Source organism: Magallana gigas, chromosome 7 (assembly GCF_963853765.1).
Source record: "Magallana gigas chromosome 7, xbMagGiga1.1, whole genome shotgun sequence".
In the NCBI taxonomy this organism is placed as follows: Eukaryota; Metazoa; Mollusca; class Bivalvia; order Ostreida; family Ostreidae; genus Magallana; species Magallana gigas.
In genome coordinates, this window is record NC_088859.1 from 50,889,158 (window position 1) to 50,905,588 (window position 16,431).

At 35.7% G+C, this 16,431-nt stretch overlaps 1 protein-coding gene across 2 annotated transcripts in view; it reads right to left on the reverse strand.

The window, feature by feature from the left end:
- Positions 1-16,215, reverse strand: part of LOC105336466 (uncharacterized) — a 29,101-nt gene extending 12,886 nt beyond the window's left edge. For both annotated transcript variants that reach the window (XM_066067127.1, XM_034456943.2), the window contains exons 1-8: positions 15,067-16,215; positions 13,256-13,333; positions 11,693-11,787; positions 10,776-10,844; positions 5,752-5,824; positions 5,092-5,159; positions 636-711; positions 55-160 (exon numbers count right to left, since the gene is read on the reverse strand). In XM_066067127.1, coding sequence (XP_065923199.1) covers positions 55-160; positions 636-711; positions 5,092-5,159; positions 5,752-5,824; positions 10,776-10,844; positions 11,693-11,787; positions 13,256-13,333; positions 15,067-16,092 — 1,591 coding nt within the window. In that variant the 5' untranslated portion in view covers positions 16,093-16,215. The remainder of the gene's footprint in view (positions 1-54; positions 161-635; positions 712-5,091; positions 5,160-5,751; positions 5,825-10,775; positions 10,845-11,692; positions 11,788-13,255; positions 13,334-15,066) is intronic.
- Positions 16,216-16,431: the final 216 nt, after the last annotated feature.

The window sequence follows — 16,431 nt, forward strand, 5'->3', positions numbered from 1 at the left end:
GCAGAATCATTGATGTGAGAGATACACTACAGTGTAGCGGTATCTGATACCTACCACTAATAAGACAGATTAGAAGGCCGATCAGCTCGTTCTTGATTCCCAGGTTTCTCAATGACTTGTTGTGCATCACTGTCCCAAAGGTCCCTCCCAGGATAGGGCCCTGATCAAAAGCACAGAAAAATTAGACACAGAACACCACAAGGATGACTAGACAAAGTGATGTGACATGTTCCACCCAACATGCAGGTGTACACAGAATCATGCACAGACCAGTGTCCTCCAAGAAACTTGTATATTTAATAAAAACAGAGGGCAAAGACAAAAAATATATTAAAAAGAAAACATGATAAGCACTTTATCAAAATCATTGACAATAAAGTTCCATGTGCTTAAAAAAATTCAATGGCCATGTAGTTCATAGAGAAAAAAATCAATAGTTACCAACATCTTTCCTACAGTATTGTATGTTTTGCAAATTCATGTTGGGAAAAAAATAAAGACTGAATACTTTAATCAGAAATGTTGAAATTTTGTCAACTTTAAATACCAGAAGCAATTTTCAAATCATGAATACAGCGATAAATAATGTGTAAATGATTGATCGTGAGAGGAGGGTTTGTAAACGATGGACTTACCATGAGAGGCGAGACCAGCATACTGGCGACTAAAATCACGGAGCTGTTCTCCACGAGGCCCAGAAACGCCAACCCACTGAAGAACAAAGAACCAATCAGAATCCACTCATGCTCTCCGCTATCAAAGTCAGTCAGCAAGGGTCGGACTTAAATGAGTCCCCCACCCCCAAAGACCCTGCATGTTCAGAGTTTACCAAAAAAAAATGTTCCATCTAAATTGATTCAATATGATTTTATTTGAACTATTCTACTTAAACAAGTTCCAAGAACTTAAGTCCACTTTGTAAAACTGATTTTGAATTTTTTTCAGAAATGTTCATTCTATTATATCGATGACATATATTTATGATTAAATAACACATTCTAGATTTGGTGTTTTGAAGTATAAACATTTTACGATAAATACAATATGGCATCAGAATGACATTTTGACAAAAACACTATGACTGTAAAATACTACCACTATAGTCTATTTTACTCGACACAAATAGTTGACAAATCTAAGCGCAACTTGTACAAATAGAAGCTTGGACGTGTACATGAATGGCTTACATAAAGTTGATGGTGAGTACACACCCCTCATTTTATACATGTAACAGAGGTTGTCATTGGTGGAAATAAAATAAACCTGCACAGTAACTAAAGCAATGCATCTTGGTCCTCAAATGTTTCATTAAAGGTCATTAATATCTGTATGACCTCATCCTTTAGGTGTTATATTGACATTGAGGACATATCATGCTTTGAAATAACTAATAAAAACAAGAGGCCCATGGGCCACATCACTCACCTGAGGAACAATAGGTACCGTATTTTTCGGGGCATAGGCCGGTATTTTTTTTCTCCGATGAGCGAGCCACGGCCTATCCCCCGGGATCGGCTAACTTAGACTCAAAGTTGAAAAAATTTAACAGTAAAATATAAAATCCACTGTTTTTATCCGTTGTACTGTTGTAGCAGTTTATTATGAGGGTTGGGTGTTTTTCATCTGTTTGAACTATTGTTCCATAGTTGTCCCGTTGATAATTTTTGTAATGACATCGTGAGTAATAAAATGTACAGTACTGTACTAGGTATTTCTTTACAAACTCAATCAAAAGAATTTTTTCCCACGTTCGTGTATGAACCCTGGAAACTATTATTGCCTAGTAAAAAGGAAAACGAAACCGGGTAGAATGTAATATGACGGAATTTTTGTGAATTCTTCATGTCTGCGTTCGTGGGAATCACTGGTCTTGGGTGTAGAATAAATCAAATGCTTTGTGTTTTTACAATTAATTTTCTGTTGGATGAAATAACGGTATTCTGGTGTCGTGTGTTTATACAAAGAGGTGTGAAACCCGTGACTAAAACACAGCCTGGGGGCACGTAGCCTAGTGTACACTGTTACACTTCATTGCATTACCGGTAAGGGTGTTTTTAACATTACAACTTCTCTGCATAACGGCAATTCACTATTTAATTAATGGAAAGAACACAAATTAAATATTTTATGTTTGGTATTTTGTTTTCTCATTCATAGCGATTACGGGGATAACTCTATTTGAATATGAAACCACGTATTGAGCTGATGGACGCCATACCCCGTATTTACAAGTAGCTTTCAAAGTATAACTTGATTAAATGAGATTTAGCAATAAGGTATTAATAAAATATAAAAGGTTTGGTAAAATATTATACTTAGTTCTACCAGACAGAACCACGGAGGTTGGTGTTGCAATTAAATACACTATGTAAAATTACGATACATAACGATACACCGACGAATACTGAAGAGACCAAACAGCCACAAAACACAGATTAATTTTTAAAAATTGCTTAAAATATATATGTTAAGCAAATTTAATAACTTTAATTACTCTTTTGACTTTCTACATCGATATTCTGAAAGTATATACTCAATACGATGACTTCCTTAATCAGCGGTCATACTTTCACTATAGTAATCATCGATTAAAAATCGGCTTATCCCCCAATTCGGCTAGTCTAAGGATTTTTCTTGAATTTTGTCTAAAAATTAGCAATTCGGCCTATGCCCCACATCGACATATGCCCCGAAAAATACGGTATATTAAAATCAGCTTAATGGAGTCATAATTAATACAAACTATCTGGACAATGTACAATAATACATGTAGATCCTGTATAAATAAAATCCATTTTTCCTCTGGATATTCTTATGTTTATAATCGTTAGTCCCTTTTTCTAACAGGATGATTTTATAGTCATATCATATGTTGAGTATTGCAGTTCTCAAAAAGATCCTTAACAATAGTTTATATATGGGATATAAACCTACATCAAACTCTGAACCTTCTTGTAAAGCCAAAGAATTGTCCTGGGGCCAAAGTCTTAACAATTATAAAGAATCATCTGGCTGATTAGTTTCTGAGAAGAAGATTTTTAAAGATTTACTCTATATATTCATGTGTTAAACTTCGACCCCCCATTGTGGCCCCACCCTACCCCCAGGGGTCATGATTTTCACAACTTTGTATCTACACTACCTGAGGATGCTTCCACACAAGTTTCAGCTTTCCTGGCTGATTAGTGTCTGAGAAAAAGATTTTTAAAGATTAACTCTATATATTCCTATGTAAAAATTTGACCCCCCCCCCCATTGTGGCCCCATCCTATCCCCGGGGGACATAATTTTCACAACTTTGTATCTACACTACCTGAGGATGCTTCCACACAAGTTTCAGCTTTCCTGATCTTATGGTTCATAAGAAGAAGATTTTTAAAGATTTACTCTGTATATTCCTATGTAAAAATTTGACCCACCCCCATTGTGGCCCCATCCTACCCTCGGGGGTCATGATTTTCACAACATTGTATCTACACTATCTGAGGATGCTTCAACACAAGTTTCAGCTTTCCTGATCTTATGGTTCATGAGAAGAAGATTTTTAAAGATTTACTCTGTATATTCCTATGTAAAAGTTCGCCCCCCCGCATTGTGGCCCTACCCTATCCCTGGGGGTCATAATTTTCACAACTTTGAATCGACACTACCAGAGGATGCTTCCACACAAGTGTCAGCTTTCCTGGCTGATTAGTTTCTGAGAAGAAGATTTTTAAAGATTAACTCTATATATTCCTATGTTAAACTTCGCCCCCCCCCCCCCATTGTGGCCCCACCCTACCCCCGGGGGTCATGATTTTCACAACTTTGAATCTACATTACCTGAGGATGCTTCCACACAAGTTTCAGCTTTCCTGGCTAATTAGTTTCTGAGAAGAAGATTTTTAAAGATTTACTCTATATATTCCTATGTTAAACTTCGACCCCCCATTGTGGCCCCACCCTACCCCCGGGGGTCATGATTTTAACAACTTTGAATCTACACTACCTGAGGATGGTTCCACATAAGTTTCAGCACTCCTGGTCTTATGGTTCATGAGAAGAAGATTTTTGAAAATGTCTCGAAAATTTTCATAAATTCCTAATTATCTCCCTTTGCAAAAGGGCGTGATCCTTAATGTTCACAACTTTGAATCCCCTTAGGCTAAGGATACTTTGTGCCGAGTTTGGTTAAAATTGGCCCAGTGGTTCTTGAGAAGATGTTGAAAATGTGAAAAGTTTACAGACAGACGGACAGACAGACAGACAGACAGACGGACGACAGACAAAATGTGATCAGAATAGCTCACTTGAGCTTTCAGCTCGGTGAGCTAAAAAGCTATAAAGCTCTGGATTATTTCAATCAGAAAGCTGAAGACATGCTGGGGTAAATTTGATTACCATCAACTGTCCTCTAATTGAATCTATGGAGAAAAAGTTTACATCAAACAGTGTGCTGTGGTTATTTTATATAAAATACATTTTTCTCCTCAGAATTTATATTCATAAACAGAAAATAAATTTTACACCCTTCACCTTTTTTATGTAAGAATTGTCCTTTTTATGTCATAAACAATCATCAATAATTGGTTACAATCAAAATGTTCACCTTTTATGGAGAACCATACATTACAGTAGTGTATGTTATTAAGGTTTTTTTCTTCAATTTATGTAAGGAATGAATGAAACACAGCTACCATAAACAATCTTAATAGATGGCATTGGAATTTTAAAACAAGAGGCCCAATAAGGTAACTGTATTAAATAAAACACTAAAAGTCTAAATACATTTATGTTACAAAGAACACTATGTAAAATTAGACTGCTGCTTAAACCACTATAAAATTATTATCTGCACTTCTATCTGCTAAAAATTACCATGGTAATTTAAAATTTAACTTCCTATTTTTAGATTATAAATGAAGCATTTTTTTCATTGGCTCTATTAATGTAACATCAATACATAAAATTCATGCATATACCTATACACTTTTTGTTAAAGGTATATCATTGTGCACAAAAATTTTCGTCATTCATAGTTTAATTTATAACTACTTTATAGTAGATGATAATTAAACTTAAAATCTGAATAACCCAATAAAACATAAATACCTGGCAACGACACACAGCACCAGGTAATCAAAGGTAAACTGGGCATTGTCTCTCACATTGTTAAAGACCTGCAGAGAGAGGAGTCTTCAATTAGAATTGCACAAAAAACAAATCTTATTTTATTTGACAAGCATCTGAAATGCACAAAAATGAATATCATACATATATAAATCTACAATTCAACCTGTGAACCAAAAATGAAAAAAAAAACACTTTTATTGAATGATTTACACACACAAGATCTATGCAAATTCCAGAGAAAAATCAGCAAAGACAAGACTAGCATCATAATGTTGACACACTTCTATAATGTAACTAAATGACTACATCTTGACCTTAACCAACTTTTATACCATATCAGGGTGAGAGTACCTAAACATTGACCCTTTTCAACTCCAAATGATGACCTTCATCTTGACCTTAACACACTTTTATACTGTACCTTGGTGACCAGCATCTTGGTCTTGACATATTTCATAACTGTACCTTGGAGACCAGCATCTTGACCTTGACACACTTCTACACTGTACCTTGGAGACCAGCATCTTGACCTTGACACACTTCTACACTGTATCTTGGTGACCAGCATATTGACCTTGACACACTTCTACACTGTATCTTGGTGACCAGCATCTTGACCTTGACACATTCTATACATACCTGGGTGACCAGCATTCTGGCCTTGATTGATTTTTTGAATGGAGTCTCTTCTTCTCTGTCATCATTTTCTTCACTAAAATGAATACAATAATGGTATTGTATGTGTAATTTAAAGATAGGAGGATGAAAACGATTGGGTGTGAGAAAGATAAAAAGATATCAGAAATGAGAGATATGATGCAGATTGATAGTTGTTTCTTTGATATGTATTATAGCAATCCAAATTAATGTACAAATTATCCATGAATCAATTAATCAAGCATACATACAAATTACACTTCAAAGCAGAAATTCAATAGTTTTTATAACATATTTGCTACAAACAACCTGAGTGTATTACAGCAATTAATGAATTTCACAAGTATAATTCAAAATAAATCTGGAAAAAGCTTGCATTGTACAAGTGGCCTGCAGCCTCAAGCTGTTTACATCAACAGCCTTGTTTACCTGAATAAACGGATGTTTTGATAACAAAGCAGGAAACACCTTACAATGAAATGTGTACTTTACTACATCAAGTAAAACATTGCCACTACTCTGTATGATGTTTTTTATTTTCTAGTAAATTCATTTTCATGCAGTTACATTCCAGATACATGTAATTGTAAAAGTTACATGAATATTGGTTGTACATGTCTTTGGTTCTGATTATATATCAAGGTTTTTATAAGTTTGTTCTGGTCTTTATAACAGATTGCACAAGTCCAAAGTAAACAATGTACAAGTCTAATGTACAGATTTGAATACATTGTACAAGTCTAATGTACAGAATGTACAAGTCTATGGTACAGAATATACAAGTCTAAGGTACAGAATGAACAAGTCTTAGGAACAGAATGTACAAGTCTTAGGTACAGAATGTAAAAGTCTAAAGTACAGAAGATACAAGTCTTAGGTAAACATTATACGAGTCTAAGGTACAGAATGTACATGTACACGTCTGTTGTACAGAATGTACACGTCTAAGGTACAGATTGTACAAGTCTGCAGTACAGAATGTACAAGTCTTAGGTACAGAATGTAAAAGTCTAAGGTAGAGATTGTACGAGTCTACAGTACAGAATGTACAAGTCTAAGGTAGAGATTGTACAAGTCTACAGTACAGAATGTACAAGTCTAAGGTAGAGATTGTACAAGTCTACAGTACAGAATATACAAGTCTAAGGTAGAGATTGTACAAGTCTAAACTACAGGACATACAAGTCTAAGGTACAGATCTATAATACAGACAGTACAGGTCTATAATACAGACTGTACAGGTCTATAATACAAACAGTACAGGTCTATAATACAGACTGTACATGTCTATAATACAGACTGTACAGGTCTATAATACAGACTTTACAGGTCTATAATACAGACAGTACAGGTCTATAATACAGACAGTACAGGTCTATAATACAGACAGTACAGGTCTATAATACAGACAGTACAGGTCTATAATACATACTGTACAGGTCTATAATACTGACTGTACAGGTCTATAATACAGACAGTGCAGGTCTATAATACAGACAGTACAGGTCTATAATACAGTCAGTAAGGTCTATAATACAGACTGTACAGGTCTATAATACAGACAGTACAGGTCTATAATACAGACTGTACAGGTCTATAATACAGACAGTACAGGTCTATTATAAAGACAGTGCAGGTCTATAATACAGACTGTACAGGTCTATAATACAGACTGTACAGGTCTATAATACAGACAGTACACAGTGGCGTAGCGCCCTTTACGCAAAAACGCAAATGAATACACAACATTTTGCAAAGCATAGGTCTTCTGATTTGAGTTTCCTATTGTTTGCACGTAAACAAATCGTATTGAGACTCCACTGAATTATAATCTGCATATTTAGTATTCAGTTCTCATCGTAAACCATGCAATTACTACGATTCCGGAAAATACCGTCATTCCATACTTTACATTAAAATTAATTGGAAGTTCGTTTGAATCATAAATTAATATGGACGAGCTATACCTTTGACTTTCATGTTATTGGCTTAAAGAATGATCTACAATAAACTTATCAAAATGATATGAACAACTTTTAACTCCTTTCAAGTTCAAATATTCATACTAAAATCTGAAAACACATCAAGTTTTGAGTGTTTGTCCGTAATTGTATTCTGTCAGTCTATACTTACATGTAATTTAAAGTCGGCGGTCGGGTGATTAAAATTTTGACAAAGTCACAATACATTGTGACAAACTTGATCAAAAATTTGTCATTTAGGTAAGTATGTTACGGTTTGAATAATAGACCTGTTTCAAAACGCCTATTATCTTTAGTCATATGCAATTGGTTTCCGCTGGGGTATCAGTGTTTCATATATAATTACACATTCTTTTCAAATTCACCATTTCCCTTACACATACAGTATGTAAAATTGTAACATTTTGAGACAATATCTCATCATCAAAAGCCTGTAATTCTAAAAGCTAAAACCTAAAATCCAAGAGAATCGGGGGTCTTGAAAATATTCGAAGAGTACCAGGTAAATAATGTTTGTCTCGGAATTCAGCAACTTTTGTTCATATTTATTGGAATCATAGTACTTAAAAAATGTCATATTTTAAAGGCTTTTTTGTCATTCAAATAACATAAAATCCAGGAGCTTCCGGGGGCTTCGCCCCCTGGGCCCCCACCAGGGCTCTGCCCTGGATCCGCTGGGGACCTCAAAGCGGTCCCCAGACCCCCTACCTTTTTTTGAATACAGTAAATTAAAAGGTAGCTACGCCACTGGTACAGGTCTATAATACAGACAGTACAAGTCTATAATACAGACTGTACATGTCTATAATACAGACAGTACAAGTCTATAATACAGACTGTACAGGTCTATAATACAGACAGTACAGGTCTATAATACAGACTGTACAGGTCTATAATACAGACTGTACAGGTCTATAATACAGACGGTACAGGTCTATAATACAGACTGTACAGGTCTATAATACAGACAGTACAGGTCTATAATACAGACTGTACAGGTCTATAATACAGACTGTACAGGTCTATAATACAGACAGTACAGGTCTATAATACAGACGGTACAGGTCTATAATACAGACAGTACAGGTCTATAATACAGACTGTACAGGTCTATAATACAGACTGTACAGGTCTATAATACAGACAGTACAGGTCTATAATACAGACTGTACAGGTCTATAATACAGACTGTACAGGTCTATAATACAGACTGTACAGGTCTATAATACAGACTGTACAGGTCTATAATACAGACTGTACAGGTCTATAATACAGACAGTACAGGTCTATAATACAGACAGTACAGGTCTATAATACAGACTGTACATGTCTACAATACAGACAGTACAGGTCTATAATACAGACTGTACAGGTCTATAATACAGACTGTACAGGTCTATAATACAGACTGTACAGGTCTATAATACAGACTGTACAGGTCTATAATACAGACTGTACAGGTCTATTTGAATTTGTGTTGATGCAGTTAGATGAAGACATCACAATGTTATTAAGCAAAAATTATCTGCCTATATTTCACTATTCAACATAAACATCATTAGTAAAAGACATTATTTCACAGTGTTTATAACCAATAAGCAAGACTAAAGATGTATGATGCATTACTTCCTCTTAACTAATATCAGTTTAGTATATGTACAGAACCAGAAGACACCTCAGTGGATTGATTGGTGTCATACAAGGCTAGTTTGTTCACCCACAGATGATAAATAATGCAGTTAGCAAAAAAATGTGAGCTCCAACATGCAGGAAAAAAAAGGCAGTTACAAAATGATAAATAGAAGTCATCAAAATAATAAACTATCTATAGACTAATTCCATATGCATACCAGTTGTAATCTTAAAAGTATGGTGTTAAAAATTCCCAACCCATTAAACTCTTGTGAACGTTCCATGTTACACAATCATACAAGTGTGGGTATAATAGGAGACAACACCGACATTCACTGGGCAAGCCTACCTTACATCACTCCTGGCAACCATGGAAAAAAATAGGATGATATGATGAAAAGTGGGTATCATGAACAGAGGTATGAAAAAAAAAAACAAAAGGTGGTTCGTGTATTACAACCCGACAAGTACCAGCAATCTAATTAAAATCAGACTTGTAAAAGCAATCCTCAACAAAGCTACACAAGATTTTGCAACATCCTTTAGGGGTCACCTCAGATTGACCTTATCATTTGCAAATGAAATCACTGCTGTCAAAATCTTGACAGGCAGCTCTGATATGAGTTTCTTTTCCCCAAAAAAACCTGTATGTCCAAAGTGTAGTAAACAAAGTCTTTGGAAACTGCATGTGTCCACACAATGTTTTGAATTTGTTGTTTGTTTAAGTCATAAAAAGATAGCTGATAGGACAGATTTTAAACACAATTTTGGCATGGAAAGCTTGGCTCTCAGTTTATAGACCTCCAAGCATTTTAATGTTTAAGAGATAAAGATATCAGACTATAGAAAGTACAGACTATTAAAAAACTTGTGTATAGAAAGATGAGTTTAAACGGCTTACAATTTTAACTTGATTTATTATTTATACTTGAAAAGTTGTTTGGAGGTAAAGGGATGCTGTTAGATCTTGTATGGTGTGTCGATCATAGACAAGCAAATCAACAAACCTAATTCTAATTAGACTGACAAGTACCTGTAGGCTAATTACATCATCTGAAAAACTGAACAGGAAATGGTGCGTTCACATCATTTAAGGATTGCAAGAAAGATTCCCATTCATAACATGATAAGAAATTTAATTAATATAACAATTAATGAGTATGGAATGATCAAAATGCTGAGGAACAGTGATTAATAATTTCTCCATGAATATCAGATGGCATCTTTCTGTTGATATTACATTATCACATGAAAAGGCAGAATTGAACGTTGATGTTTGTGTATGATTACCAGTATAAAGAAAACATTTCATAAATATTTGATTTGATGGAGAAAGGGCAACTTGAAAATGATGAATAACAACTTGTTTTAATATAAAAAGTCGCTATTTACCCTTCATCTTCTGTATCCATTTCCGATTCTTTTGGAATATTTCCTCTGTAAATACTTGAAGGGAAAATGCTACAAAAAATGGTAAGCCATGCATCATTTACATGAAATATGCCACAACAACAGGTACCAAATATATACATGTGAAGTGATTAAGAGTAGGTGATGTTTAAACCTAGAACTCTGTACTGAGGTATAGATAATCAAGGGACATAATACAGGGTGAGAGTAAATTTGCAAAAACCAAGAACATTAACTCTGTTGATACTGCCTATCCCCCTTACTAACCTTAAGGTCACTGGTGTTAATACTGCTCCCTTCCCCTTTCCTTTCCTTCCCTTATCAAGCCCCTACACTTAACTTACAGATCCCCTCACATTCACCTTACTGAGCCCCTCCCCAACTTTGAGCCCCTTTACTTTTCCTTACTGAGCCTCTTTACTTTCCTTACTGAGCCCCTTTGCCTTTTCTTACTGAGCCCCTTTACCTTTTCTTACTGAGACCTTCCCCCTTACATAACTGAGCCCCTCCCCTTACCCTTACCTTACTGAGCCCCTACCCCTTACCTTACTGAACTCCTTTCCCTTCTGAGTCCCTCCCCCTTTCCTTTTTGAGTCCCTTCCCCTACCTTACTCAGACCATTCAACCCTTTCTCTTACTTTACTGCCCCCTTACTTTACTGAGTCCCACTTCTTACTCTACTGAGCCCCTATCCCTTCCTTACTGCGACCCTCCACCTTACATTATTGAGACCTTTCCTTTTACTTTACTGCCCCCCCCCCCCCCCCCACTTACCTCACCGAGCCCCTCCCCCTTACCTCATCGAGCCCCTCCCCCTTACTATACTAAGACTCCCCTTATCTTACTGAGCTCCTTTCCCTTACTTTACTGAGCCCCCCCCCCCCCCCTCCCCCACTTACCTTACTGAAGTCCCTGGTCGGTCCCCTATCTTCTCCTTGGCAAGTTGATTGAGAATGCTTTCACATCTCTCTCCACCTTCATCCAGAAATATAACCTTGAATTCAAGATCATAACTGCATTACATCTATAAAGCTATGAAATTGTGTTACATGTATACATAAACTTTTTTAAATTAATATATCATTGCTAACTAGAAAACTGACCAGTCAGGAAGGGCCCCGCTTTGACAATTAATATAGAGAAGTGAAAAAAACTTTGAATTCCATCTTCTTTATATTAACAATGATGAGAAATAAATGCCAGGCATAAGATGTAAAGAACTGCAATATATATAAGGTGGTAAAAAAAAATACCAAAATTATAAGTAACAACTGTATTTTTAAAATTTCAAAATAATTCTTGAATGTCCAAAAACTCTAAATAGTAACCTTGTATCTGCATAAAACAGGGATAAACTCATGTCTTATTAAAAAAACCTAAATTAAATGTGTATTTAAAAAAGATTTAAACAGGTGTTTTATAAAATGCAAGCCTTCAGTGAATGCAAATACATTGTATCACCCAGAGTTGACCTCAACTTCAAAACAAACATCAGTTGCAGACAAATGTGTTCATTAATCTTCATATGACAGATAGAGATAAGCCTCTAAATTTTCTGCAGCAGGCAAGATAATTAATCCCAGGGGATTAATTGTTCTGCTCTCTCATCCCTTTCTTCTAAATTTACAATAAGATTATTTTTTCAGAAATGACAGAATGGGGTTATTATCTGATTACCTGTTAAAATCAACAGCATTAAGACAGAAAAAAATAAAATAAATAATTAAAAAATAAAATAGTGAAAAAGGATATCTTAATATATATCTTGATTTTAGAATTCAATAAAATTATCATAAATCATTGTGTACGGTATTTTAACCAAAATAAAGTATGAATATTATATTTTAAATCCATATTTCAAAGAATGTACACAATACTACACATCATTCAAAATTGACCTTAACTTCAAAACAAAGTTCATTTGCAGACACAGGCAGTGCAGTAATTAATCTCAATGTGACAAATAAAGATAAAGCTTAGGATTTTCTTCCTGTGGAAGGTCAGTTAATCCCAAAGGACAAATATTGCACAGCCTTCCAAGTATACAATGGTAACATTGTCAGCAGTTATCTCTCTTTGCCCATTCATTCTTATGCATAGTTAAGAAATCTACCCCACCACTCCAGCACCAAACCAGAAGACATAGAGAACCAAACTTAGCATCAAAATATGTATTTCTGCCTGCTGAACTACCATACCAAATTTGAACTTGATTGGGCAACCATAAAAAAAGTTATTAGAAAAAAACATAAAATTTGTGGACGGAAGAGTGACAGACGGACAGACAGAAGGATGGACAGAGTGATTACCATAGGGCACCCGCAAATCCATGCGGGGCCCTAATTATTTAACAAACAAGTTCGTAAACACATTCATGTATCTAAGTGTTATGTAGGTATACTGTATGCATAAATCTTTTATGCAGAAAGGCCCCTGAAAGACTGTTGACACTGCACCCATACCTGGTAAAATTCTCTGTTCTCTGTTTCCTGCACTGAGAAGTTGTCAATGGAGAACGATTCCACCACCCGCTTCACAACCTAGGAGTAGAGAAGTTTACTGGTATATATATCAATTCATTCTTTGTGTATTAACATGCATTACTGGTAAATGTACAAACAATTCTTTCTAGTCTTTCATTCAAACTGAATTAAATCAAACAAATTATAAATTCTTGCATTTACTTTTCATTTTGAATTTGTGCTGCAATACTGTATACAGGGTTATATTCGCCCCGTGTTATTTTCGCCCTTTTTTTACTAGCAAACAATTTCAACCCATCTTGAATTCGCCCAGACAAAGTTTTGAATAAAGAATATTGTTTGAAACATAGCAATTCGCCCACTCTTAAATTTGCCTGCTGTCAACGAGGGCGAAAAGGGCGAAAATAAAACGGGCTAATAGCGAGCACAGCAACGACGCGAAGCGAGCTCTACCAGCAAGGTGTGTGTGAATAGAAAATTCGGACTAGTTGCACATTCATTCAACGGATTTTTTTGGCGTCAGTTAATCGGACCAGTAATGCATCGTTTTAATCGTCCCAGTAGTTCCCTGTAATCATGGCAATTTTCACCACTTCACACTCTCACAAGAATCAGCAAGACAATAAAAACAATAACGATGTATACGACATACGGTCAATGTTACCTCTAAAGTTCACCTCTGGCTCAGTACACTCTCAATCAAAAAAAAATCGAGTGATGTCACAAAGGTTTACACATTGATCCGATAGATTTTTTCGGCGTCAGTAAATTTTGACCAACAATTCAAAGTACCAATGGTTTCGAATATCACGTTCTCGCGAGAACCAGAGGAAAACTTTTGAGAAGCATACAAGAGTGTAATTTTAAGAACATCATGCTTTTTAAGTAAATAAAACAGTATACTTCACATACTTTTATTTTTCAGGGGAGTTTTAAAGAGTCAGTCGACACTTGACCAACGTGAACTTTGATGTCACAATAAGGGAAAATTACTCTAACTGAAGTTATTGTAAATCTGCTGAAATTACCAAAATCCTCTCAAAATCTTGCAAAGCTAAGGAATGAGGACATTTCTACAGATATAGGAAACAGTTGTAACTGGCACTCATTTGGATGAATGCTCACATTTATTTTATTCACTATAATTACAGTAATTTCCAGGAATGTACATCGGTTTTTTTTTTTAAAAAGGGGGGATGGCAGTCTCATCCAAAAAATCTTTACAAGCCAAAAAAAAATGATAATTCTCAAAATCATGAAAATTCTAATCCTTCAGCTCTTTAGCAGTTCAATGGTTTCTTTATTTTCACTTCCATTTATTACATGCTCCCAATCCCTGGGGGGGGGGGGGGGGGGGGGGGGGTGGTGGTAAGGGGCAACTCCCTGTTCCTTTAATATGATAAGCAAATATTTTTAAGTGTAAATTAAAAAAAACATCTACTGCAAAAAAGGGGATGAACTGACGTTACAATCACTTTAAAAGAGGAGATACAGTGCAATGAACATTTATATTAAAATCTTTATTATTCAACAACATTGTTATGTATCTGAGATTAAACTATTATACTATTTATAAATAAATAAATATTAATATTAACTATGAATAATAAAAAAATTACTTAAAAAATAGGTATGTTTTATTTTATTTTGCAATCAAATTACGTTGTTAATTTTATTTTTATTGATTTATCATAATTCATTATTTGAGCACATGCTGCGCTCGCCCCAACGGTCGCACCATAAAACATATTATTTCCCTGTATACAGTATGTGTTTTAAACCCACAGTACCTCAATCAAAGGTTCATCTTCTATAAACCTAACCATCTGACCCTCTGCTTTTTCTATTTCTGCAATTCTATCATCTGACAAGGATTTAGGCATTGGTAACTCATCATGAAGTTTCCCAGGAGGAACAGACTGAGATTTCTCTAAATGTTCAACGATACCTTCTATCTGCTTTTGTTTTTCACTGACGCCACTGAGAGGGAGACTGTTTTCATTTGCTTTTTCTACAGTGAAGGTCTTCTTTTGTTTTTTTTTGCTTGTTTCTCTGTTTTCTCTGACTATTCCCATCTCAACGTCATCAAGACTAACGACATCACTCCCCACTTTGGTCCCAGCAGGGAGACTGTTTTCATCAGCTTTTTCTACAATGAAAGTCTTTTTTGGTGGAGATTGACTTGCTTCTCTGTTCTCGCTGCTAATTCCAACCTCCACATTATAAACATCACTTCCTTCTGTGCTCACAGCAGTTTTCACAGATTCTTCCTCTCCTTTTGTGATATTGTAATTGTCATTACACTTCCCTGTATCTGCATTAGTCCTTGTGGTTTTGGCTGGGTAAACAATACTTTGACTTTTTGAATTTGAATTCTCAGTGTTCTCCAAAGCCTGGGTTTCGTTCGTTTGAATGACATTTGTAGTTTGTGTTTGTACTTGGTTGTTTACGCAGGTGCCATTTGCTTGAGTCTCTGGCTGGGTATTATTCTCAGTGACTGTGTTAATCACTACACCATCATTTTCCACCCCTGACTTTGTGAGATCCGCTCCTTTCTCAGGTTCACCCTCCCCAAAATCCCACCCCTCCTCGTCCTCCTTCTCTGATTTGTTCTTCTGATTTCCGGAGTTGCTTGTCTCTGTGTCTCTGTCATCGCCATCCTTGTCAGCGTCCTTGGAAACCTGTCCGCCCTCGTCGTCGCTTTCATCCTTCTTTGGATCGCTGTCATTGTCGCTGTCCGATTTCTTGTCAGATGACGAGGAACTTTTGTCATCCTCGCTTATTGGAATCTTAACAACAAATAAAAACGACGTCATTTCTTACATCGCACTTAGTGTCCTTAAATGGGCACAGCAGGGCGCATTAATTAACCCAGCTAGAAATTAGCGGTACCCGTCCAGTTCTACCAAAATAAACTTTGTGAATGGGGTAAAACGAGTGTTATAAAAGCAGCCGGGAACATTACCGGCGGAATGTATTACACGCTTTCAGGCGAATGAATGAGTGTGTGAATAATTTATTTGCAGTATAATGATTGATTATCAAAAGAAAATGAAAACTGAAATGTGTATCGAGTAACGACACTACGAAAACAGGTAATAAAAATAATACAAAGAAAGATAACCCGGCTCGGTCCTATATCTACATTTTTATCA